The sequence below is a fragment of the Pelobates fuscus genome, chromosome 6 (assembly GCF_036172605.1).
Source record: "Pelobates fuscus isolate aPelFus1 chromosome 6, aPelFus1.pri, whole genome shotgun sequence".
NCBI lineage: Eukaryota > Metazoa > Chordata > Amphibia > Anura > Pelobatidae > Pelobates > Pelobates fuscus.
The window spans coordinates 280,783,270-280,811,101 of NC_086322.1; the positions used below are offsets into that span (position 1 = coordinate 280,783,270).

At 39.6% G+C, this 27,832-nt stretch overlaps 1 protein-coding gene across 5 annotated transcripts; it reads left to right on the forward strand.

The window, feature by feature from the left end:
* KAT7 (lysine acetyltransferase 7) lies at positions 1-27,669 on the forward strand. Of its 5 annotated transcripts, none has more exons than XM_063459268.1 (15): positions 1-149; positions 2,698-2,845; positions 12,717-12,893; positions 13,073-13,312; positions 13,754-13,836; positions 13,974-14,063; positions 14,840-14,938; positions 16,350-16,460; positions 17,556-17,747; positions 18,025-18,114; positions 18,241-18,381; positions 21,066-21,159; positions 23,106-23,252; positions 24,070-24,176; positions 27,035-27,669. In XM_063459268.1, the coding sequence occupies exons 1-15, from the start codon at positions 135-137 to the stop codon at positions 27,134-27,136; spliced, it is 1,836 nt and encodes a 611-aa protein (XP_063315338.1). In that variant the 5' UTR covers positions 1-134; the 3' UTR covers positions 27,137-27,669. The 5 variants fall into 5 exon arrangements, with proteins under 5 accessions (XP_063315338.1, XP_063315341.1, XP_063315339.1 ...); XM_063459267.1 differs by lacking the exon at positions 1-149 and adding an exon at positions 215-345; XM_063459271.1 differs by lacking the exon at positions 12,717-12,893 and having other exon boundaries at positions 2-149.
* Positions 27,670-27,832: the final 163 nt, after the last annotated feature.

A 27,832-nucleotide genomic window follows, 5' to 3' on the forward strand; every position in this document is an offset into this window, starting at 1 on the left:
AGCGAGAGGTGGGCGGGTCCACGCCTGCGCGCGACTGGCCCGTTACCCGGAGACGCGCGCCGGACGGAACCCGCGCCGCAGCCAAGCCGGGCCTCCAGGGTGGGAGCTGAGAGGACGGAGCGGAGCCCCGAGCGATGCCCAGGAGGAAGGTGAGAGACACGGGGAGAGGGGCGGAGAGCTGCGCTGACGGGAGAGCCCGCTCCGTTCGGGGCCTGGGCCGCGTCGCACGCCCCCCTCCGCGACTCCGGGTGGACGGCGGGACTACCGGCTGCAGAGACGGCCAGGGCGAGCTGCGTCAGCGGTCTGCGAATGGGGGAAGCGCAGGCAAAACAAGGCCTGGTGTCGGTTAGTTGGCTCTATTTTCTGATTGGCTGGTTTCTGGCCGTACTGCGCGCTGATTGGTCGGCTCGGTGTTGACGCCGGCGCGGATAGGTCACATGGAATGTCACTCAGGGCTCGCGCTTGGCGTGCTGTTCATTGATAATCGGAGGCGCCAATGGTGTTCTGGCCACGCCCCCTGTGGCAAGCTTTGCTTCGATTGGCCGCCGAGCTCGTGATGTTTACCAGGCTGCCGCGCCTCCGTGGTTTGTGATTGGCTCTCCAAGTTTCCAGGCTGATGATTGGTCAGGGCTGAGCCGTGTGGGGGGTGTAGTCAAAACAAATAACACTGTCAGCGGTTGGAGTTCATGCATTTTAAGTTAGGGGACTACAACTCCCATGATGCTTTGCCACCTATAAGAATCTCTGAGCATCATGGAATGTGTAGTCCTACTTCAATCTAATTCTGCATTTAATGTAAATTAACACATTTAGTCCTTTTTCTTGGTTGGTTGTGCTTTTCGTGCACTAGGACAGGAATACCATAGATTTGTCAGAGATGTTTGCCTGAGATGAGTTACATTTTTTTTTCAACTTTTTCTGAGAAAAGATTGACATGCGTATCTTTTTATAAAGTTGTTGGTGTTTTGTGTTATTTGGATTCAACAGAGGTTCTTTAACCCCTTAAGGACACATGACATGTGTGACATGTCATGATTCCCTTTTTATTTCTGCCATCCTCCATTCTTGTGCTTTACATGAAACAGGAGCAACAAGCTCTTTATGACATTCTAGCTCACTGACAATATGCCTGCAGGTGTCATCATGCTATGTGTGATGGCGCTGATGAAAATCGATTCTCTAATTAAAAAAAACAAAAAAACACTACAGACATATAAAGCACTCCAGCTTGCTATTTGTCTGGAGTCTGTCATATTTGACGGTTTACAAAAGTGTTACTTTAAGTAGAAAGCGGCACCATTATAAAGCTTTGCAGAAACACATCCCCAGATTTCAGACAGACAACTGAGGGAAGTGTTCTTCCGCTTCTGTTAGCTCTGCAGAGCTAAATAAAAGCTGTACTAAAGCTGACTGAGAAGCATAGGAAAGCTATGATAGAGCACTCATGGTTCGAACACAGAGGCTTCTTAATGAGAAGCCTCTTATTGGTGTATTCTCTAGCACAGAATTTCAGTCTGTTGTGAGGGAAGGGGGAGCTTGAAAAGGCTACAAACCACAGCTGGTATTTTATATGTGCCCAAAGAAAACATGCAGGAAAAAACATTGCATGTGTTCTTTGAGGGTATATCTAATAAATACTTAAAAAATGTAAATCATTTCAATGGAGGGGAACTGGTGTTGTGGCTTGGTCTTGTTAACATATAAACAGTTTATCAAAAACACTTCAGCATAAAAGAGAACACTTCTGACACCATAACTACTTCATCTCAATGCAGTGGTTTACCCTCCAGTGTTAAAACATTTTCGCATGGATTAACACTGAAATAGTGTCCCCAGGCATCCGTCAGACTGCCTCTCCTCTGGTCCTCGTCCTAATGCTGACGCGTTCTCTTGTGCACCGATGGGAGGCAGTTCGGTGTAGTACATCTGTACAGTCAGTAACATGAAATACTAAAATAGTCTTTGACGAGCCTAACAACAAAGTTGAGGTTTGGATTGCAATTCACATTGTGGCTCTGATATTCTGATGTTTTTTTGTTGTTTTTTTTTCCATGAATATTTTTGACTTATCATGGAAGAAATATTTTCCATAAGACATTTGTAGACATCCTTTTTAGCACTCTGTAAATAAATTCGATCTCTCTAGAGTATCAAAAAAAAAGAGTGCGTCCGCAGAATAGGGGAAAAGACTTTTACAACATGCGCTGATTTCAAAGACTCAACACTTTTTTTTGAGCACCTGTGTAATAGCTCTATGGGGGGGGGATCCTGTGGAATTTTCTATTGATTTGTTTTTTGAATCTGTCTGCTGGCAGATTAAGCCAATAATAAGTTAGTGGTGTCCGCTGTGAAATGGTTCAGCTAAGTATTTCATCTTTTCCCTTGCTGCTACAGTAGAAGCACACTTGTCACCTTGAGTATTCAGTTTTTTTTTCACGGTGACAATGATGCTATGAGGTATCCAGTTTAGCTGCCTTTGCAGTGTTACATCCATTTCTAAAAAGGAGTGTCACGTGGCTTGCAGTTATGCCTGGTTGGGCCTATTCTCTCTCTATTGTCAATCAAGAAGTGGAAGTGTGTGGGTATGTATTTAGGAATGAGTGGTTGTGTTGATGGTGTCCTATTTCTGAGTTAGGTTCCATCTGAATGAGCAGAATGTATAACTGTAAATCCTAATGCCAGTTTGTTGCACCATAGAGGAATGCTGAAAGTGGTTCGGATGGGACAGAAGATTCCGATTTCTCTACAGACATGGAGCATACAGACAGCTCAGAAAGTGACGGTAACTCCCGGGGCCCAGCACGCATCACTCGATCCACAGCCAGACTAAGTCAAAGCTCTCAAGGTGAGTGCTGATGTGTTTTCTCGCTAGAGGCTTTGGGGCAATAAGCACTGGTCAGCTAATTGTTTGTTCAGTCGTATTTAGAACGTCTATGGTCAGATTCCGATGGCAGTCACAGGACAAAATATGTAATTGTCTCTAAAAATATTCTTGCTGTTAGTGTAACTTCAACCAGTGCTCTTATTGCTAGTGTGAAAATTGTGCTCTGTCATCAAAGCTTACAGTAAAACAGTGGTGAGAAGTATACTGATTACATAAAGACAATTTATGTAAAAATAATACCTTTAAAGATTGCAACACCATGACAGGATGCTGAGAAGGTTTGGTGTTAAAATGCAGTATTTTGTTTTTGTACAACAAAGTGACATGCGATGCTAATTATCTCAAGAAAAAACATGAGTTGATACCAGCAACTTCTGTATACTTAGTAGTTTTGATTTAGGCTGCTCAGGTTTGCATTGGATATGATTGTATATTCCCAGTGGTTGAAAAGGCATTGCATATACGAAGTTGAAATGCTTATGTGTGTTGCTCATTAGTGAATTAGCATTGCAAACACACTTTTTTCTCTCTCTTTCTTTCTTTCTTTGCCATCACTTTGTACATGCACACAGCAATTAATTTTAATTAACGCAGCAGCTATTGCTAATTCTGTCTAGTTCCTAAATTGGCAGGATTTTATCGCCTACAGAAAACAGCTGTTTCCTTTCCTCCACTTTAAGCTATTCTGTCTTACTCTGCTTTTGTTGGGAGATACTGCCTAGTCAGCTTCATTAGCTACTAATCCATGTATTATGTGTATAGGGTGGGGGTGAGGTATTACCTTTACAGTAATATTCCCATCACATTGCAAGGAGTGGATTGGAATATATTCTCTAAAACTTCTTTCCAATTTGTCCCATGTAATGTCAATTGTTTCTGTATGGGGACCCTGCATATCTGTGCATTTTAAGGCATAATATAGAGTAGGTATACACTGGGGCTAGACAGGTATATTACAATTTTAGAAGTCTGGTCAGCAGACAAATGGGGTTATGGGCAAAAAGTTTTTTCTGTCCACTTTTCTAGGCAATCTTTCTGGCACCAAATTGTTCCTTACTGTTCCTCACCCGCAATTTTATTTGCCTATTTAATTTTTGGTACTTTTTGCTCACAAATATGTTGCTGGCAATATGTTAAAGGTGCACAAGTGCACCTCCCAACAATTAACAATCTTCGTTTTTATTTTTAAGAAATAAAAGCAAAAACCTTCAATTTACGAATGCATGTTTGTTTTCAGTAGTAATATTCATTTGTATTAGTTTCTGAATGTAATCAATTGGTAAATTATCAGCAGAAAGAATCTGAAAGAGAAGTAAATGGGATTATTACAGAAAAAAAGGTAAAATGTGTCAAGGATGGAGTAAACCGTTTTATCGATACTCGTACCGCGCTATGGAATTTGCTAGCGCTATATAAAAATCGATAAGAAAATGGTGCATGAGCACAAAACTGGCGCAAACTTGGAAATGTGACAATTTGGTTTTTTATATATACAGTATATATACATAACCACCTTTGTGTCCTTAACGACCGCGAATTTTCTAGGTACGTCCGACAAAAACAGTCCTTAACCCCTTAAGGACACATGACGTGTCTGACATGTCATGATTCCCTTTTATTCCAGAAGTTTGGTCCTTAAGGGGTTAAGGCAAACATATTACTTACCTGATTGCTGCTGTTCCCCCACCAGCGATCGGTGCTGCTCCCGGTCTGGGGGTACGGTCTGACAGCCCAGACATTTCCCTCTCTGCAAATTAGGTCACTGCGGGTCATGTGATCGCTCTGCACATGGCCGCAATAGGCTTCCATAGTGTTGCCTGCAGGGGGACTACCTAAACTGACAGGCAGTCTCCCTGCATCTGTAAAATAAATAAAAAAATTTTTTTATTAAATAAAAAAAATTATATATCTCCATATACAGAATTACATAATTTCATAAATATACACGTAGACTTCAAATATATATGTAAAAAAAAAAAGATAAAATTCGTAACTTGTAATACCTTTTTTTTTATTGGACTAACAAAATTTAATTACAAGCTTTCGGGAGAACGTCCTTTTCTCAAGTCTAAAACATTTCTGAGCAAGACAACACATAAAATTCAAAGTTGAGTTGTGATACAGGTGTTAAAACGACATGAGTGCAGATAAGACACAGGTTTAATAGAAAATAGACAACATTCTTGCAGAGGGTCATAAATATCTTTTCTGAAGATTAGAGTGAGGGGGGAGAGAAGAAAAACAACAAGCAGACATTGCAGAAGATGGTACACTTTATACATGCGCGCGCACACAAAAATATGTGTGTGTGTGTGTATATATATACGCATAAATACATATACATACATGCACATGAACTCATATACTCAAATATAAATGCACAGTTACGTATCTAAGCATACATGCATAAGAGTATGGGAGCGCATAGGTCTGCACCTAGTACTTTGTATATTGATAGAATAAACCTATTGGAATGTGTTTTAAAGTGTTGATACATATGGCAGAACAGTAAGATAATGTGGGGGAGTGTTCATGTAAAGTGTTGGTAGTGGGACAGGAAACCCAAATCAATATTTAGTCCTCTATTCTCTATTTAAATATGCATATATATTTAAATTCTATGTGCATATTTATGTAATGTTTTTAGATAATTAATTTTATTGATTGCAATTTCAGGGACCTGTCCGACAACCGAGGCCAAAAGTCCAGAGAATTTAATTTGCTGGCACTATATTTAACCCTGTAACTTTCCAAGACACCACAAAACCTGTACATGGGAGGGTACTTTTTATTTGGGAGACTTCGCTGAACACAAATATTAGTGTTTTTTAAAACAGTAAAACATATCACAGCGATGATAGTCTGTGAAAGTTTTTTGCATTTTTCACAAACAGCATTTTCACTGATGAAATCATTGTTGTGATACGTTTTACTGTTTTTTTTTTTAAATTCTTTATTTTTGCGTGCATGAAAGGTACAAGACAGCTTACCACGCCACAACAGCATTTGTAAGTCTAAACATATCACAGTTATCGTATAGTTATGGCATCGAAACAGTGCACATTTTTTTTTTTCTTTAAAGACACAAGCTTATTCGTTTTAAGGCAATATATAAACAAGAAAACCGTTAGGACATGCAAATTGTCAATTCAGTAAACTAGAGGTACATAAAAGTAAGTCTGACAATGTTATAGAACAATCTTGTATTAGACTGGGTTATGCTTATTTAGTCGGACTGTTAACCAGAGACAAATACCAGGGTACAAGTTGTGAGCCGCTCGTAGCATAGTGGTAATAGATAAAATAGATTAAGTGATGCTTGGCAGGTTGGCTATGTCAGAGTGGACATAAGGTAGGAACAGTCACTTAACTTGAAGTGGTTTAACTTATGCTGGTACAATATAAACCTCTGATAGGTAAATTGAAGCTCTATGGATAAGCGCACATTTTCTTTTTGAAAAGAAAAAAAGTGTATCTATCAGATCTGATTGCCTAAAGGATTAGACATATCTCGTGGAACCTAACTGTTAGGTGGTATATCAGCAAGAGTGCATTAACGTAAATAAAGTGAAGAAAAAAAAAAAAAATGCAAGTAAAATTAACAAGGCATCTGAGAGTATAGCACACACTGAAAGCTGTACTTTTCTACGCATAATTAGACTCAACATGCAGTCTATGGGCTACGGATAAAACATATAAGTATAATAACTATTTTAAGTGCATCATCCAGCTGGCTTTCAAGAGTCTCGTAAGATAGAGTTAGCAGCCGCTAAACTCTGTGTCCCATGCTCAGGTAGATGCAGCTTGATGGCCCCTTATCTGTACTCAGCCGATTCCTGCGTTTAGTCTCTGCGTGACCCGTTCTGGTCGGTCTGGAGGTTCTTCCTGCCGGATTGAGAGTCGGCCTGTTGGTGGTCGGTTGAGGTCTGTAAGTTGACCGTTTAGGCCTGCAGGGTGTCGCAGCTGCACGGCTTTTTTCTCCCCTGCTGTCTGTGTTTTGTGGGCTGGTCGGGTTGGTCCACCTGCTACTCGTTTCAGGCCACCGGGAGGTGAGTGATGTCGCTTGTTGGTCTTCCCTATAGTTTGTGCCCTTCTGCCCGGGTTGGTGCGGTCTGCTTCCCGCCTGTGTGTTTGTCCGTGTTTGCTCCGTTTGACGCCCGCCTGAAATATCTGCTGTGGGACATCATAGTAGCTTCGGCGGGTCGTCGGGCGGATCCACGAGGCTACAGTCTGGGCCGCTTGACGGTGGGGCATACCTTGACTGCTCATCATTTTATAGAAAGCCGAGCAGAGTCGGTCGAGGGCCTCTAGGGAGGTAGGCTTCTGACCGCTGCACTTGGTCTCTCTCAGTGGCTGTTGTCGGGCGGCCATCTTGGATGCGCTCCGACTGCCTCTCGCTTCTTCTATTTATTTATGTGGTTCAGCTCGCTTGCTGTCAGCGTTCGTCCGCTTGTCGTGCGGGGACCGGGATGACCCCCACCGGTCCAGGGGGGGGGGTTAGGAGGTTAGCTGTGGTTGCTGGTGTATGCGGTGTCGGATAGAGCGGCCGCCTCTCTCCGGCTCCCGCTCCTGCAGGCCTCGGGTTGTCCGTCGCTTAGTATGCCCCGACAGGCTCCCAAAGGGTATCCCCTGAGACCTCAGTGCGCCCCCAACGTGGGTATCACACTTTGGGGTGTATTTGGGCTGTATAGTCGCCACTAGTGCCCTCTGTTTCTCTCACCCGCCAGGAGCTCAGACCCCGTGCGTCCGCTTGGCATGGCGGTCAGACTCCGCCCCCCACGTTTTACTGTTTTGAAACACTATTTGTGTTCAGCGAAGTCTCTTGAGTATAACGGTACCCCCGTGTGGTTTTATAGTGTTTTTGAAAGTAAGAGGGTCAAATATAAGGCTTGATTTTTCCAGTTTTTCACATTTAAATTTGCCAGATTAGTTATGTTGCTTTGGAGAGCGTATGGTAGCCCAGGAATGAGAATTACCCGCATGGTGGCATACCATTTGCAAATGGGGTATGTCCAGCCTTTTTTAGTAGCCACTTAGTCACAAACACTTGCCAAAGTTAGCGTTCATAATGATTTTGCATTTTTAACACACAAACATATATAAATGCTAACTTTGGCCAGTGTTTGTGACTAAAAAAGACTGGACATACCACATATTGAATACCCTGGGTTGTCTACTTAAAAAAAAAAAAAATATATATATATATATATATATATATATATATATATATATATATATATATATATATATATATATATATATATATATATATATGTACATGTGAGGTGCGATTCAGAGATTTGTCAGATAACCGTGTTACAATGTCACTATTGATAAATTTAAAAAATATATATTTTGAAACGGCAATGTCCTACTTGTACTTATCACCCTATAACTTGCAAAACAAAGCTAAGAACATGTTAACATTGGGCATTTCTAAACTCTGACACAATTTAGAAACTATTTAGCACGGGTGTTTTTTTGCGGTTGTAGAAGGCGAACAGATTTTGGCAGTCAAACTTAGAAAAAGTGTTTAAAAAAAAAAAATTCATATTTTATAATTTTTTTCTCGTAAATTATGATATGATGAAAATAATGGTATCGTTAGACCATTTAATGGCGAGAAAAACTGTATATGATGTGTGGCTAAAGTAAATGAGTAAGAGGAAAATTACAGCTAAACACAAATACCGCAGAAATGTAAAAACAGCCCTGGTCCTTTTAACACTAAGAAAATTGAAAAACGGTCTTTTATCTCCCAATGTTTGGGGAAATCCTTCTTTATGGCTGTAAAGTGGCTCTGTCTCCTGCTCCTGTTCCTCCTCCTCCTTCATAGTCCTGTAATGAAATGCAATAATTAACAATGCAGAATTAAGAGGACAGGGTCACTGCACCCAGACAACTTCAATGAGATGAAGTGGTCTAGGTGCCTATTGTGTTCCTTTAAATTCCCAGCCATTGTAGAACGGTATGATACTTGGACATTTATGAACTTTTCCTTGTACACTTTACTGTTTTTTAATTTGATGAGTAATGAGGAATTGACTGTAAATTATAGGCAAGCGTGATAAATTGTGAAGAATATTGCTTATTTATTGCTATCTCTGATAGTGGTTTTACTTTAATTGTCTCTGCAATACAGCAGTGATTTGTAAGTTGTGGGATTATCAAAAGCAGATGTAGCAGGGCCTCTTAAAACAGAAAGTGAAACTGATTTGAGTTTTTAATGGGGAAGTTGTAGTATGGAATTTTCCACCTGTTTAATACGTTATCAAGGTAGTGTGTTTAAAAAATTAATTCCCCAACTTGTGATGTCTGATGCCATCTAGAAGGTTACTAGGATCAAGCACATGTAATGCAGTTTATAACGTGAGTTAATCGTCAGGGAAATTTACAGAAAAGGAATATCCCACGGTGCCCTATGCTTGCACTCTTGGCACCATGGGAGTGACTAGAGGGCAGGCCTGAGCACCAGGATGACAGAATCAGTAACCAGAAGACCTGTTTATAGTTTATACTCTGCAACCCACATCACAAAAGTAAAGCTTGACCGCTCTTTAGATATCTCCTCTTAAGATGACTAATTCTTGTCTGACAGACATTACACCTAAACATGACAGTTTGGGTAATGTCAGATAGCATCCTGTTTTCATTTGAGGCAATATATCCATTTAACTGACACTGAGATCAATAAAGTGATATATAGTCTTTATTTAGTAAATAACTGTCCGATCGTCTTATTTATCATTAGTATAAAGCAGGGCTTACATTTTCTGCTCACTGTTGGTGAGTGAACATTTTTCCCTAGTGAGGATGCTGCGACTTGCAGTGGTAAGTAACTTTTTAAGGGTCACAATAGGCATCCAGACCACTTCTGCTCATTTAAGTGGTCTGGGTGCAGTGTCCTATCACCCTTAACCTTGGAAAGGTAATTATTTAATTTTTTTGTTAAATTAACTGCAACAATTACCTTTATGGGTTAACTCCTCCTCTAGTGGCTATCTAACTGACGCTGGACGTCCTCACGCTATGCATAAGGACATCGCATAATGCTTTCCTATGGGGCAATTCTAATGTGAGCACGGGCATTGACGCGCAAATGTATTAGGTCTTCCCTGGTGGCGGGGGAGGAGTGAAAGCTGACCCCAGCCAGCGCCGAGGGACATAGATGCTGGACCCAGGTAAGTGACAGAAGAGGTTTTTAAGGGAGGAAGGTGGGCACTATAGGGACCTATAGTGCCAGGAAAACAGCTGTTTTCCTGGCACTAAAATTTCTCTTTAAGGACTTGCTAGTGGCATAGGACTTCAAAAATACTAAAGGGATTCGCTAGTGCCAGGAACCATAGAATCCTACAGTGCCCCACCCTCCCGCGGGGCTGAAGGGGTTAAAAACCCCTCAGTCACTTACCTGAATACAGAGCTGTTGTTCATACTCCCACATCTGATGCTCGCCTCCAAGACTTCTCCAGGGCTGCACCAGGAAAGCATATCATTTAAACTGTTAGCGGATTTTCAATTCCCCCTCCCACCCCCATGACTTCTCTCCTGCAACTGTCAAAAATAACCCTAGTTCTCAGTGAATACTTTTCTAGCAACCTATTTTATTTATTTTTAAGATTTTTTTACTTTTTTTTTTTTTATTATTTCTTTTAAATTCTCAGTCAGCATTTTGATTAAAAGGGGGAAAAAAAAGGAATATTGCTGTGCTTTTATTCTTTATTATTTTTTCACCTTTCCTTGCCTGCAGAAACGATCCAAACAATGTACGCACTCTGCAGATTAAAGGAATGCTCCAGGGTGGATTTACTTTGGGGGTTTACGCATTAAAATGTACTTTACTAAAAGCAAGACTCTGTGTTCTGAATGTCCCTCAATTGAATCAGGCTCTCAGTATCTGCTGCATTTGCAGTGCAGTATTTAGAAACAAAGGACATTTTAAGGTGTGTCAGCCAGTGTTATCATCCAATAGCTTTCAGTGTAGGTGCCTTTTTTTTTTTTTTTACATCTATAGTTACATAAGACATCCTGTAGCTAGTGCTTATGAGCATTGACCTATTGTCATTTTATTTTTATTGGACAAGCATAAATGTGAGAATGCGCAGCACTTGCAAGAGTGAATGTAACTTTACAGGGGCTTCTAGACGTGCACTTCAGTGCTTCTTGTTGTTGCTATGGTTGAGAATTGGTCAGTGGAGAGCCACGAACCTCTTGATATACGTTTTCCAGCTCTTCCCGTTGAAACCGAGAGACTGTTTATCTCCATACTATGTTAGATGCATTCCTGAAGGTTGTTTGGAACACAGATTGTAAAGGTGAAAGACCTGTGCTATTTATTGGATTAAAGAGTTACCCAAAGCACCATAACCACTTAACTGATTTGAAGTGGTCATAGTGCCTGAAGACTCAATATGCAGCATTTTGCTATTACTGTTGCACATACATAGTTTAATCCCTATGCGGCCAGAAGTGTAAGTCCACCTCTGGATAGGTCATTGAAGTCATTAGCCAGCGTTGAACACGAGTTTCGGGTGGCTAATTTGAAACTAGGCGTTTTACAGCCATGGAGGATTGGGCTGCATGGAGAACTTTGCTTTGGGCAGTGAATCGAGGTGAATTTTAGCTGCTTTATTTATTTTGAATATGTGGAGACAGACCAACATTGGATTAGACTTTATGAAAACACTGTTTTTTGGTTGGAGTAACCCTTAATGTTTTCATTATTTTATTTAGATACCTACCCAATGTTTTACAGTGAAATAGATTCTAGCATATCCACAGTTCTCCAAAATCTTTAGAGTGGTATAAACCCTATGGTAGTGGGCTAATGTACTTTATTGCTTTTGTTAGACCCAAAACTGTGTTTGTCTGGTTTATCAAGAGAAAACAAACTATGAATTAAACATAAAGCATAAACTTGTGTATAAAATACAGCCAATTGTCTACTGAGGTATGGTCTTTTACTGAAGTCAGGAGAATTGATAGATTTTGCCTCTTTCCTGTGAAATCTTGTTTAGAGTTGTTCTATAATTCACTACTGATAAACTGTAGGCTGAACCACAAAGCATTACATGGACATCATAAATGGACATCATTGTGGCTTTGAGTAATCTAAACACAATAATCAGCACTCCACCCTTAAAAGGAATACATTTATACCTAATATTGGAATGTTCCTTTAAAGCACCACGATCCTTATGCCTTTGTATCTTAATGTCAAGTAATGACGAATGGTTAGGCTCTTGCTAAAGCTCTGCCTGTTGCCGAAGCTTGCCCAAGATCATGCTCTATACATGGAAAAAGTAGTGCTTTTTTTTTTTTTTTAAAACATATAAAACCAAAATGAAGGTAAAGATAAAATAAATAAATAAAAACCATGGGGAATAGAGGGCCAAAATATGGATTCATAAGCAAAATGACAGTGCTGCTTTAAAAATAGTTTTATATAGTCCTAGTTAAGGTTGACATTACTTAAGTAATAAACATTACAGCTGTGCTTAAGAAGTTTGCATATTAAAGTGCACCATTTTCCTATTAAAACATTGCTACTCCAACTGCTTATTTTAACCTTCTTTGCACTGTTCCCTGCCTTCTCCTTGCTGAAGCTTTCCTCTCTATACTGTAATTTAAACCGCCAATAGGAAGCTTTGTAATGGGGTATTTCACAGCAGTATTATGTTTTCAAGTATCGTTGCTAGAAGGTAGATTGAGCCATTAGCATAGAGTGGCATTTTACACTTACAATGTGACCGCTAAGTACTTCAGCTGCTTTGATGGTAGGCCACATAAGTTTTGGCTGCGTCGGCGAGTGAAACTGTGGTTTGTATTAAACCAGATTCCAGCCCAGTAGGCAATCTGCAATCGTTTGGTGCAGAGGAGCCGGCCTACTCCACTCGGAGGGTGACCCGCAGCCAGCAGCAGCCCACCCCTGTGAGTCCGAAAAAATACCCGCTCCGACAGACCCGCTCATCGGGATCAGAAACAGAGCAGGCGGTGGACTTTTGTGACAGAGGTACGGGGGTGCAGCCGAGCTTCAAATGCTGGCGGACGCGCTCTCTCTCTCGTCATAGTAGATGCACGCTGGCTGTCTGTTTAGCTGTGACCCAGTAGAGTAGATCTCTCTATGTGTGCCAAGCGCAAAAGATAACATGGCAAAACAGTCTTGTTTTTTTTTTTTTTTCTCCTTTGCAGATGCTAAGAACCCAGGTGATCACGATGAGTCGCCACCTCGCACCCCGACTGGAAACGCCCCATCATCAGAATCTGACATTGATATTTCCAGTCCCAATGTTTCTCATGACGAAAGCATAGCTAAGGATATGTCTCTCAAGGATTCTGGAAGTGATCTCTCTCACCGGCCAAAACGTAGGCGCTTCCATGAAAGCTACAATTTCAACATGAAGTGTCCTACCCCTGGCTGCAACTCATTAGGTAAACCTATACTTTCCTGCGGTGTGCAGATTGCGTAAACCTTTTGGAGAGCAGTTTTATTTTGTGTTTTCTTTCCCTTTGCTGACAGCCTTTCACACTGGTTTTATTTGAGTTCAGTTTTCACTTTTCCATTCTACAAAAGGTTTGGGCTTGTCAGCATCCCTAGTGCTCTTGGTGTTACCCATGTGCTGGTTAAAGGTAGAAATTCTGTGTTTAGGTGAAGGCTTCACTCATACCTTTTTTAGATGCTATACAAAGCAGACTTCTATGGTCAGCGGTTCTTCTGTCAAACTTGCAACTACTCGTACAGTGCTATGGAAATTTGCTGGCACTATATAAATAATAAAATAATAATAAAAAATTTGCTGCTTGCGATTCTAAAATATTGTGTTTTTTTGATCCCATGAACTGATTATTATTTTAATGTCATCCGATCAATAGGCCACCTAACTGGGAAGCACGAGCGGCACTTCTCAATTTCCGGCTGCCCCCTGTACCATAACCTGTCTGCTGATGAGTGCAAGGTAATCCTATGTTTGTTTGTTTTATCTCGGCATACATGCTGAAAAGGCTTGCATCCTATTAGTTCACATCTCCCTCACTTAGGTTACCACACCCCCTTCTCGATGGCTTACATATACCGAATTGTGTTGAATTTCAGGTAAGAGCACAGAGCCGTGACAAACAGGTGGAAGACAGGATGCTTTCCCACAGGCAGGATGAAAATAACAGGCATGCCACAAGACACCAGGTAGGTGACGTTTGTGGCAGGAATCACATTAGAGGCTTTGTCCTTTAAAGTGGCTCTCTCATTTCTGTGAACCAGGCGATATATAGCCCTATTCTAGTAGTCCTACTCAAATAGTTTTGGCCAATTCTCTTTTATCCAAATCTGCATCTGATAAGCACTTTGTGATTGTTAAATACAAATTATAAAATACAAGATAGGTCTGAAGAAGACGTAGCGCAAAAAGAACATCCTCTTTTTCTGTTGAAGTAATGAATTCCCCAAAAATTGACCCCAATTGGATTAAAATACTACTTTTTTGTCATGTGCAAAAAAAAGTTGAAGGCCATATCGATTTCAAATTATTTAAAAATAAATAAAAAAATGTATCTTTATTTACTGCTTATGACAGATTATTTACTATAATGCTGTGAGGGCTCATTCTCACCTACTGTGCTTTGAAAGGAATGTCAGAGCGGGCATATTCTAGTACAGCACTTTCAGGGCAAATGCCCATTTGTATTCGAATTCTCTGAGCATCATAGTGCAGACACATCATAGTGTTAATTGGAATGAATAATTTAGGTACTGTAAATATCAGAGAATGGAATCTCCTCTTTAAATACACAGTTTTATTTATTTTGAGCTTCAGGGCTGTAGTTCAAGGGATCTAAATGTTTTGTCAAGTAGAGAATCTCTACAATAGAACCCAAGGCTGTAGGATTCTGATAGGAGGTAAACAAACCAGACAGGACCATGTGAGACGCGCATGAAACTAGAGGATGGTTTGTATTTTCCAGGCACCCACAGAACGACAGCTGAGGTACAAAGAGAAAGTCACTGAACTCAGAAAGAAGAGGAACTCTGGTTTGACAAAAGAGCAGAAAGAGAAGTATATGGTATGCTCAACAAAAGATGTAAAAAGGATCACTAAAATGTACATTTTACGCCCTAACCTTAATGCAAAAGTGGAAGAGGGAGTGTATGTGTTACATTATAGAAGTTAGTCTATGCTCCCAAAAACTCATTTTATGCCACCGTGTTTAAGAACTCTTTACATGTATGTATTCAGTCCCACTGAAGGGAATAAGGAAAGTTAGGTAGCGGTGAATACTTATAGGTTCTGTGTTTAAATATTAAAACTACTTTTAGCACAACCAGTTTTATTAAATGTTTAAATTGCCAAAAACCTAAAAATATAAAGTCTCAAGAATTAAAAGTAAAAAAATCGGCTTTGCAACACATTGTATGCAATGCATTTTAGTGATCCAGAGTCCGATATTTAGCTTATTGCTGAATTTCCTACTTTATGATTACAATATCAGCCATAGATGTTCAAAATACTCATTTAAAGCTGCTATACTTTTCCATGCTTCTTGCTGTATCCGTTAATATACCTGCCTTTTGCAAAACCAGTTTTATCTCTGTTATATAAGTGTGCAGTGGTGACTGCTCTATTTTATCTCGCTGTGAGTTTCGTACAAAGAATACCTATGTTAAAGTACAAAATCACTTTTCTCTGTTATACTGTGAATTATGTGAATGAAATTGCATGCATGGAATGATGGAACTTTATTCATTTGTGCTATATGTCATGCTTTGTGTTTGATACAGTGATTCTGTAATGCTAATTCCTACAGCTTATATCTTTTTCTGGGGTTATTATGGTTTTTAAACTAGTTCACTGAATCTTCTTAGTTGCATGATCAGTACACAGCCAGAGTAATAAAGCTTTGGAAATACTCATACACGGTGTAATAATGTATTGTGTCATTAACATTTTGTTAGTCATCCCCCCCTCTTATAATATTGTGAAGCGCTACGGAATCTGTTGGCGCTAAATAAATGACAATAATAATACGAATTTTAAAGTGAAACCTTAAACCCTCCTCTTGAAGCAGGCCTGCATAACCTGCAGTCCCCCAGATGTCTTTGAACTACAATGCCCATGATTCTTTGAATAAAAAAGCCAACACCCATGATTAATTTAATAAAACTGCCAACACTTCAAAACTGTGTTTTGTTTTTTGTTTTTTTATAAATAATGAAAGATAGCCAGGGAGTCATGGCTGATATCCATAGGATCATGGGAGTTATAGTTCAAAATATCTGGGGGGCCGCAGGTTGTGCAGGCCTGTCTTAGAGGATTCGTCACTTTCTGCATTCAGCACCACCCTATGTTTCACTTTGAGATGATAATTCTTGAGTGCTTTGTTTGTAAAGGTTTACATATCTGCAGCAAAGCCTGAGTTTCGGTAGTAACAAATGCTCATTTGCATCATTAATTGTTTGTTGCTTTCTTTCTCGTAGGAACATAGACAAACCTATGGAAATACAAGGGAGCCACTTCTAGAGAACTTGACAAGTGAATATGACCTGGAACTGTTCAGGAGGGCTCAAGCCAGAGCCTCAGAAGACCTGGTATGTAGTGAGCAAACATATGTAATGCTTAGCTTAACCCCCCAAGGACCAAACTTCTGGAATAAAAGGGAATCATGACATGTCACACGTTGTGTGTCCTTAAGGGGTTAATTTGACAATTCATTGCTAATTAGGCAAGATTTTTGGTGATTGCAGAACTTGGCACCACTAATCCAGACCAGTCCATGTGTATAATGACCAAAGTCATCTGTTTGACATTGAATAAATGTTTTTACTGGGAGAAATGCCTGCACCGTGCTGTAGTCAAATTTTCACTTGTGTGGGTGGACTGTGCACTCAATGAAGAGACTGGAACATTCTCTGAACGGTTTTAAAAATGAGAATCTAAATTCTAAGACGTACACCATTAATCATAAGAAAAATGTGATCTCAAGGTATAGGAACTAGCTCCGCTGCAGCCCTAAAGCTCCCCTGCACTATGCAGCTCTGAATCTTCCACAGAGTGCTCAGCTGATGGCGTGCCTGAGGAATGACCAGTCAAAGGCATTTCATCCAGAATGAATGTCATACCTATGTCGCACGTGTGCAGCTGTCCAGTCAGACTTCTCAATTAGCTGTATTACAGCTCACAGAGTAGTCTTTGCAAGGCAGACAGGCTATGGGCAAGCACCTGCTGCTTCTGCTTAACTCAAGGGAGCAAAGCTAGCTAGAAGAAACACTTGTTGGCTGTCTGACAGCCAGGAAGGTGCAACAGGACTGAATTATAACTTTGTGTTTCAAGTTTTCCTTTTAACAAACATTACATAAGGTGTAACATTCGTGGCTACATATTTCTGTAAAAGAATAGCAATTCCTTCTCTTGCAAGCTTATTGTCTAGGAGATCGTGATAAGGACAGACTGCAATGGGTTTAATGGAAGAGGAATTTTTTTTTTTTTTTATGTGATAGACAAGTTTCAGTAGGATGTGAAAGTAATGGTGCGGATAGAGGAGTAACTTGGTAGCTTTAGGAATCTGTATTATCTTTTAGGTGGGGAAGGTGGTAGGCTTGTCTGAATAGGTGAATTATCAGACTGCATTTAAATCTGTGCTGAGTAGAACAGAATTCTAAACATGACTGTCTGCTTCTCTGCAGGAGAAACTGCGCCTGCAAGGCCAAATCACAGAAGGAAGCAACATGATAAAAACAATCATTTTTGGCCGCTATGAGCTTGACACGTGGTACCACTCTCCGTATCCTGAGGAATATGCTCGTTTGGGGCGACTATACATGTGTGAATTCTGTCTCAAATACATGAAGAGCCAAACCATACTGCGAAGGCACATGGTGAGTTAGAATATTCAGAGATGGTGTTTTAAGATTTTATTTTAATTTTTACTTATTTATTACCCAGTTAAACACACTTTATAGTCTGGCAGAATGGATAACAGTATGAGTTCTGGTTTGGCTGCAATTTAACGTTCATGTCCAAAGGAAGTTATTGTAAGCTGTGTCTCATTATTCTCCATGGATAGTTGGTTATACAAAATATCAAGCCATTCCTGTTTTATTCCATTTAGTGCCAAAATTGCCGTAAGTCTTAAGCACAAATTTCTCCCTTCAGGCCAAATGTGTATGGAAACACCCACCGGGGGATGAAATCTATCGTAAGGCATCCATTTCTGTATTTGAAGTGGATGGAAAGAAAAACAAGGTAAGATTGTAAGCTCCATAGCCTACTTACAGGATACCCTTTAAACAAGCCCCTTTCCCTGGAGTACTGTTACCTAGAGAAGTACTTAAATTCTGAGATTGTGTTCTTTGTGTCTGCTGCTTTCAGATTTACTGCCAAAACCTGTGCCTTCTAGCAAAGCTTTTCTTAGACCACAAAACACTCTACTATGACGTGGAGCCTTTCCTCTTCTACGTCATGACGGAGGCAGACAACACTGGCTGCCATCTTATAGGCTACTTTTCCAAGGTACGTTTACAGTGGGCATTTTTTTTTCTTTTTTTTTCTATAACCTTCCTCTGTCTAATCATCCTTATTGCCAGGAACATAAGTCTACTTTAAATCTCAAAGAAATGTACAATTGTTGGTATCTTATAATTTAGAGGGGGGTGGGGGGAGCGGGGTTTATTTTGTATTTGTGTATTACAAAGCTAATAAAAAGCGTTATGCTATGGATGGTATGTTTGGGTTACACACCTTTTTATAGCAAATATTATTGCCTGTTTGGCTGTCTTAATTTATTTTATCCCTGTATTTTTACTACCAAATACACCACAATAAGTGCCTGGAAGCTAGACAGACATTAGTGAAGTGATTGTCAAATGTGTGATAAATTACAGTGATTCTGCAGAGGCAGTTGGAAATCTTGTTCACCGCAGATTAGAAAATTTGGAGAATAAAGCAGGCAGAAATTAAATTCTTAATAAAAGGTGTATACAATATAACCAATGTGAACAGGTGTGGTAGCTACAGACCACCTGAGAGGGAAACCCCTCACACCACTCAAAATAACATAAATGAATACATACAATAGGTGGAAAGTCACACTTCTGGATAAATCTGTAAAATATACAACACACACAATAGTGTAATACAGTTAATATAACTGAACAGTAGTGAATATGCAGATGTGGTACTCACAAACGCGGAGCCAATTATATGTGGCTCTCACTGGTAGCGCCTTGGGACATTTAATGGAAGGATGTCCCTCTCCTAACTGGATCGCTGGCCCCACTTGACCACTTGATCTCCAGATGGTTCCCAGCTCGGTAGGTATGCCCAGTTGTGTAGGGAAAAAGCAAAAGATTCCACTCTCCAATATTGGTTATGAGAAAATGGCATAAATAGCCAAAATATTTATTAAACTAAAATTACAACAAAAAGGTAACGTTTTCCATTAAAAACAAAACGATAAAAAGTAAATTCAGCTATAGCTGCTGAATAAAAAACAGCCCAATGGCTAGTGTGAAGTCCGAAACGCGTTTCGCCCCTTTCTGGGGCTTTGTCAATCAGTATAAAAGTTCGATGTTCTTCCTGGCGGCTTTTTCTTATGTGCAGGCTTTTCACTTCCGGGTTTCGGCGGATTCCGCTGTGGAACGCACCATGCGTTCCAATTCACTTCCGGGTTCGATGTTTCTTTTGTTTGGAACGCATAATTGCGTTCCACTCCATCCTTTCCGACATTTCCGGGTTCCTCATGCGATTTGCCAAGGAATGATTTACCAAAGAGCCAGTCCCTTTCTGGGGCATAAAGCCTAAACATTCTTTTTAGTCTCTTATTAAGCATCAATAAATACTTACTAAAAACTTTAAGGAGTGCTGGAAATATAAAGGGGACATTTTGTAAACATATACATACATAGTATATAAGTACTCCAAGGCCCATAAATAATTGGAATAATATCTAAAATTATTAAAAAACATATTAAAAAGCAAAATTGAGAGTGACATATAAAACTTCTTACTGACAAATAGAAAGGGCAATAAAATCAGCTTATAGGCACACTTATATGTAAGCAGAATCTCCACTCTTATATTAAGAACAAAGAGGTGACAGCATGCAGTAGGAAACATCTTATATTTCATGCATCTAAAAAAAGTGACAAACCTCAAAATTTGAGTTTAACCCGTGGGGTGCAAGGGTATTAAAGTTATATATAAATTGCATCTCTTCTTTTCCTATTTTTTTCCGGACTTCACACTAGCCATTTCGGACTTACGCGTTTCGGACATCACACTAGCCATTGGGCTGTTTTTTATTCAGCAGCTATAGCTGAATTTACTTTTTATCGTTTTGTTTTTAATGGAAAACGTTACCTTTTTGTTGTAATTTTAGTTTAATAAATATTTTGGCTATTTATGCCATTTTCTCATAACCAATATTGGAGAGTGGAATCTTTTGCTTTTTCCCTACACAACTGGGCATACCTACCGAGCTGGGAACCATCTGGAGATCAAGTGGGGCCAGCGATCCAGTTAGGAGAGGGACATCCTTCCATTAAATGTCCCAAGGCGCTACCAGTGAGAGCCACATATAATTGGCTCCGCGTTTGTGAGTACCACATCTGCATATTCACTACTGTTCAGTTATATTAACTGTATTACACTATTGTGTGTGTTGTATATTTTACAGATTTATCCAGAAGTGTGACTTTCCACCTATTGTATGTATTCAGAAATTAAATTCTTATTTGATCATTTATTAGAAAGTAAACATGACTCAAATTCAACTTGGTTGTATTAGGTTAGTCCATCCTTCTGGGTATTTTTAAAAATAAATTTGCCATGATCTGAGCCAAAATTTGTTTTAAAAAAAAGTGTGTGTGTGTGTGTATATGTATGTATGTATGTGTGTGTATATATATATATGTATATATATATATGTGTATATATACATACATACATACATACATACATACATACATACATACATACATACATACATACATACATACATACATACATACATACATACATACATACATACATACATACATACATACATACATACATACATACATACATGTATGTATGTATGTATGTAGTGGCTATGGTGCTTTGAGTCTTTCTTTAAATTGTGTAAACTTGCTCTTTCTATTCCTGTCCTTTTCTCCTCAAACTACCATTCATTCTGACATATCTTCATTTTTTAGGAGAAAAATTCCTTTCTCAATTATAATGTATCTTGTATCCTGACAATGCCACAGTACATGAGACAAGGTTACGGCAAGATGCTGATAGACTTCAGTAAGTGTTTTCTATTTTGCATATAATTCTCTGTTCACTTATCTAGAATTCTCATATTACTAATACTAATATTTAGAGACTTTAGAGAGGTGCCCCAATAAATGAGGTGTTCATTTTTTTAGCAATACGTTTCTACACTGAGACTAATACGGTTATTCAAAGTGAATTCCAATGTAAGGCCCGAGTAGCCCAACTGGAAGCATAGCTTTAGAGAATATTTCCAATTTAGCTACTTTTACCTTGAATTTTAAATTTACTTTCAATTCTCACTTTGTGAGAATAACCCTGTAAAGACTCATGGTAAGCTGGCAGTACATAGTAGAGATGACGACAACTTTGGAGATTTAAAGGAGATAAGTCTCCAATGATTTGAATACAAAATAGTTTATTCAAAGAAATTGAAATAAAGGTGGCATATCCAGTTACTCCGCATAGCTGCCACCATGTCATATTAGCAAATGTAACTAAATCTTTTACATTCTCAAGAGGGCAATTTCAAAGGCTCCCCCCCTTCTCCCCCCAATCAATTATCAGCACAAGCAAGCACCGGCTGCCTCCAGTAATTAAGGGTGGGGGACCCTTATTTACTGGAGGCAGCCGGTGCTTGCTTGTGCTGATAATTGATTGGTTGATGGAAATGCCGTGTTTTGGCTGCATTGTGAATTCACACTTTACACAGGCTATAATGGGTGTCTGTAATATACTCCGGTAAAGTAATCTGGATTGAGTTTTTAAGCATTAAATTTTTTTTATTGGTAGCCTGGAGTGTTCCAGTAACTCACATATTTTTAACGTCTCCATGTCATTTTAGTGGGTTCCTTTTGGTAGGAGCAGAAATCTAATTCACCCTTCAGGCTACTGTTTACATTAAATTATTTAAATGCCTGCCTTTGCAGTGCAGACCCGTTGATACTGTTAAGATTGGTGGTGGTTGTGCAAAAAAAGTTAGTAGTTGCATGTTTAGCTAATTCTCCAAAATTTGGATTGAATAAAAAAAAATTAATAACCACTGTTTTAAATGAATGTAATGAATTTGTTGATTAACCTTAAAGGATTTAACCAAAAGGACTCGTTGTAAATGACACATTTTCTCTGTTCCTTCTGTAGTGTAAATTAAAGTCCGTTTCTGTAAACTCGCTTGCAGAAGTAAAGTTAAACTGTTTTATGTGACACCTATGCAAAGTTTGCTTTCAGCTCACAGCCTGAATTTTAAGACACAAATGTCTTTCCATATATAAAAACATACAAGCAAACACTGGGGTCTGGGATAATGCATGGCTAACATTTGTTTTGTTTATACATTTTGTTTCATCTCTCGATAGATTTGAGGTTGACAAAGCTTTAAACTCTTTATCATTTTGTTTACTTTGAAGATGTTCCAAATCCCATCCTAATGAGTGCATGTGGCTGCTACAGAATTAACCATTCTTTAAAATTTTCAGCATCTATAGCCAAAAAAACAAATTGCACCATAAAATGTTAATATACTTCCAGTGGATAAGAGTGTAGCCTTCCCAAACCTGCTGCTGTGTGGTAGGAAGGGGGAGAGGTCTGTGAAAGAAGTGTTAAGTCAGCGTGTGTGCTGAACAGTCTGAGGCTAATTAGTATAAATCTTGTCCATGCTGTAACACGGTAAAGCTTTCACTAAGTTAGTGTGTGCTGAAATAGGCTCCAGTACAAGTTGAGCTCTTACAGCAGGGGTTCTCAACCTTGTCCTCAAGGACCCCTTACCAGTCCAGGGTTTAGGGATTACCTGGGTGTGTCTAAGGCGTTTTTTCCCCCCTTTTTCTAAACACCTTAGACACACCCAGGTAATCCCCAAATCCTGGACTGGTAGGGGGTCCTGAGTACTGGGTTGAGAACCCCTGTCTTACAGGAATCACCAATTTAACATTGAAATAATTCTGATCGGCTGATCCAATGTGAAACATTTTGTCTTCTCCAAGGTTACTTGCTTTCAAAGGTTGAGGAGAAAGTTGGTTCTCCAGAGCGTCCTCTCTCTGACCTTGGGCTCATTAGCTACCGCAGTTACTGGAAGGAGGTTCTCCTGCGCTACCTTCATACCTTCCAAGGCAAGGAGATTTCAATCAAAGGTGAGCATGCAATGTTATTTCGTAATGTAATGTAATGTTATACCAGGATTGGATACATTTCACACGTGATTACGATCCTGTTAGTGGCGTTACTGTAACATTGTGTTTTCTGCTTTGTTAGAAATTAATCTACCCCCTTTTTAAAGTCTATTGAATTGCACAAATTCTTACTAAAATAAAGTACAATTTAATTTCACCAAATCTCCATGCATAACCTTGTGAACAGTTGTGATAACTTGCAGGTCATCATCACATATCAGTTTGTATTTGCGGTTTGTGTGGGTTACTGCGGTTTTGTTTGTCCTGTTTTTGCCTTCAGATACTGACCTGTATTATATTTGTAATGCTTACTTATCTTTTGCTTGTGTCTCTTGATCTAAAAGGTAACATGTTCAATTTTAGATCTTCTGGCTTTGCCCAGTGCTGACCCCTGCTGCTTCTTCCACTTATCCTGTATATTTCAGGACTCCTGCCTATTTCAGTTTAATAACTGAACTCCCTGTCCCCACTTCCCTAATGGCTTGCTTTCTGTGCTGTTGCAGAGTGGGTTCCCTTGGGCAATGCACAGATGCGAGATGTGAGCTGATATCGCAGTGAGCAGTTGTGGGTAGTTGATTTGTCGTATTTATACATAGATAACTCTATTGTCATCAGGCATAAAACGATATTGTGTATTTTCAGGCTTTTTATAGCCTTTATAGAAATGTGGTATTCGTAAATTCCATCAGATATTGTGATTTATTTATTAAAAAAAAAATTTTTTTTCTATAAAGGAAAATGCGAGTTCAATGAATTGACTCTCTGCTTTGTGTTTCAGAGATAAGCCAGGAGACAGCAGTGAATCCAGTTGATATTGTTAGCACGCTGCAGGCTCTTCAGATGCTGAAATACTGGAAAGGGAAGCACCTTGTGTTAAAGAGACAGGTAACTGTGCCACCAGATGCCATTCTTTCCCTCTTTCTGCCCCAGAGTACAGTGCTCATTTCGATGTTATGGCTGTACATATTGTGTTGGGTGTCTCACATCCCAAAATTGACATTATCAGACCAGCCTCAGTTTGCTTGAAACAGGTCTCAAGTTAAAGATTCCTGTTGAGGATGACATTTTCTGTAAGTGGGTGGGATTTCTTGCACTTTGTTTGTGTTGGAAATAAGTTGATACAGGGTTAAATAATTCCACTGTGAATTTTGTTTGTCTTTTCCTCTAAATGTTGTGCAGATGAGATGTGTGTTTATTTTTAGAGTAATAGTGCCACCAAGTGGGGGAAGAGGATGGACCCATCTCTCTCTCTTTTTTTTTTTTTTCACAACCACAGCTTTAAACTGATTTTCTTGTATTTGGGGAAGTGTGCGAATTACAGAGCTTTTTTTACCTAAATAGAAAGCAGTAATTTATGGCATATTATTTTATTTATTAGTGGCATTTGTAAAGCGCTAACATATTCTGCATGTACAATTGTGTATATTGGGGGAATTTTGCCATTTTCTGTAACTAAGCAACTAAGGTTACAAAATGGTGAGTATGGAGTCAGAAAACTCATGAGTGAAGGTGCATAAAGATTGCTGTGGGAAAGGCAGGAAAGGGATTTGTTCAATTATTTTAATAGAAAAAACGTTTTTTTTTGTTTTTTTAAAAATCTATTTCAACAAAAATTATATTAAGATATCAAAGTGACACTATAGGGTCAGGAACAAAACATGCCCTGGCAAATCGGCATCTCCTCATAGTGATGTATTGAATCAGTGCATCTCTAAGGGGAAAGTTCAGTGTCTCCATGCAGAACGTGGAGACACTGAACTTCAGTGCAGCAGTGACCCAAAAAGTATCTCTAGTGTCCGTCTGAGTGACTGCTCCCGAGGGACACCTCCAGAGTCAATGTAAACATAGCCTTTTCTCTGAAAATGTAGTGCTTACATCAAAAAGCCTGCAGGGACATGCTATACACTCATTAAGCTGTAGTTTTTCTGGTGACTATAGTGTCCCTTTAAAATCATTTGATGACAGTGGTACTTTAAAACCATGTAGCATATATATTAATTTATCTATTATGTTCATTATCACACCTATTAAATAACCACCGCCAGCAAAAGAGCAGCATTAGTATTGAAACAAAACATTAAGCATACTGTAAATCAGGGCTCTTTTGTAAACTGTAAAAATAGTAATTTGGGTGCTGAAGGAGTGCTCTGGTTATGACATGTTTGTTTGGAGCTCACACACCAGAAGGAGTCTGTAAAATGGAAAAAGCAAGTATTTGCTACATGACTTTCAGTTTCCAGTGCTCTGACATCCTCAGGGATCTGTGTGCTCCCTGGGCAACATCATAGCCTCCTATTAGAATGACTTGCTATTGCTCCCATACGTGTGACCTTTTCAGAACCAACTTCTGAGATCGTGAAACAAGAATACTTGACATTTGATTATCATGACTTGTAATGCTAGTATTGCATTCACTGATAGATCCTACGCTAATAAACTTGACAGTTTTGGAATTGTAAGCACCTTTTCATAACTTTATTCATTGATCTCAAAATCACGATTCACATATATTCTGTATGAAGCCCAAGCTCTACCCGCAAGTGGATTGAAGATTTGATCCCAGAGATCTGCCCTGTGTGTCCCTGATTACATTAGGTGCTCTGGCACAGTAATGACATTGAGCACTCTGCCTCGTTTTAGGATTACTAGGTGTATTGCTTACTGCTGCCCTTTTAGTTACTGCCGTATTGGCCAATTGTTCTTAGTGGGATGTTTTCCATTGGTTAGATCTCATATTCGGCTTTACTTGGAGATGGGCAAGTTTGCTCTGTAAATTTGCTGCTTTTTTTTTTTACCAGAGCAGTGAGGACATCCTGTTCTATTTGAATTATAATCCCAGTTGAGCAATGCACAGATAAATAAGGTTTTGAAAATGTTAATGAAACAAAGGATTCATCCCCATCCCTCCACCTCCTCCCCCTCCCCCCCTCCCAAATTATTCAAACCACATCTTTTAAGAATCATATGAAAGAACCCAGACAAATTCCTCGGAGCACTCTCCAGTTGACACCAATAAAATGTGCCTGGTAACAGGTCGACTGGAATTGCTCCTGTTTAATAAATATAGTGTGTGATCCTCAACTTAAATATTTACAGTCATAATACGTAATAATTATTGTGATGGCAATATGTTGTAACTTTTATATAGGATATAGGGCAGTGACCAGCATAGCTTACCGAGCCACTCCAAGCATCACATCTACTACAGACTGCTATAATGGCCATGAAGCTAGGAGTGCCCTGGTAAAGTCCCAGCGTCTGACTGGTTATAGCAGGACCTCATCCGGGCACTATAACCACTACTGTGGGCTTTTAGAACTAGTCAGTAGTCCTAATATTATGCCACATTTCCTCTGCCAGTGTACAGATAATGATGTGTCCTGGAGAACAAGAGTTTACTTTGAGAATACCTAACTAAGTCCATATTAAACATCTAGAGCAATTGGGAAAATCGGAGTAAAACTATCCATGGCCTGCCGATAGCCATAGTGAGCAAACCTGAAATGCACCACAGGCTGAGTAAGAATATAAGGTTTATTTAAAGGGAAATCTCAAATTTATGGTCAAAATAGCAGAACTGGAAAAATCCTCTACGTTCGCTATGCTTCCATTTCAGCTACACTGGTCTTTGGAATTGGAATTCTCACTGTAGTAAGTAACCCTGTTAACGATTTGTCCAGAACCTCACTGTGTTGAATAACTATCAAGATATGTTCACTAATGTACTCTATTCATTTTCACAGGACCTAATTGATGAATGGGCAGCTAAAGAAGCCAAGCGATCCAACAGCAATAAGTCTATGGACCCAAGCTGCTTAAAATGGACACCTCCCAAAGGAACATAAACACGGTTTTTGTCATAGGCAACAGGCGTGCGGAGAGTAGCCTATGACTTGTGTGTACTCTCATCTGGGCCTGGAAATTCCACCTTCCGCCACATTTCAAGTGTTCGGACATCTTTATGACCGTGCTCATTTTGTTCCTTGGGACATTACACCTACTCATTCCCTCTGGTAAACTGCACCATAGAGGATGCCCTCTGTCTGCAAAATGATCTTCTCCACTCCACACTCTGCCCCGTGGCAGCCACGTCTCCCAGTAGCTGTGTGACATGCTGTAGTTGTAGTAACATGCAAGGTTACGCAAACGCATACTGCTGCCTATGGTAACGGCTCCCTTGGCGGTATCGAGGGGGAAACTGGATTTTAAATGTATGGGGTTTTTCACCACCTGACCCTCTTTTGACTGCCACCGGGATCTTATTTCTTCCTGTGGCTTTAAGAGTAAATGAAATAAGGCTGTACAGTCTCCTTATGGTTTTTGTTCTGTATTTTGACCATCTTACAATTTTAATTAAAATGCAAAAACAGGGTTGTCATTGCTGGTTAGAGAGAGATTTCTATTATCCCTTCTATTTTACATCTCCACATTACAGCTCGTTTCATATTACTCTTTATTGCTGATCCCTTTTACTTCTGCTGTTCTAACAACTCCTCGCCATAGATACTCTGGTTCGCTCACTAAATGTTGACTTGCAAAAT

Coding starts and splice junctions, on each gene's coding strand:
- KAT7 (XM_063459267.1), top strand. CDS start 310: ATGGGGGAAGCGCAGGCAAAACAAGGCCTGGTGTCG. Junction 346..2,697: donor CAAAACAAGGCCTGGTGTCG/GTTAGTTGGCTC, acceptor GTTGCACCATAG/AGGAATGCTGAAAGTGGTTC. Junction 14,939..16,349: donor AGCAGAAAGAGAAGTATATG/GTATGCTCAACA, acceptor TCTTTCTCGTAG/GAACATAGACAAACCTATGG.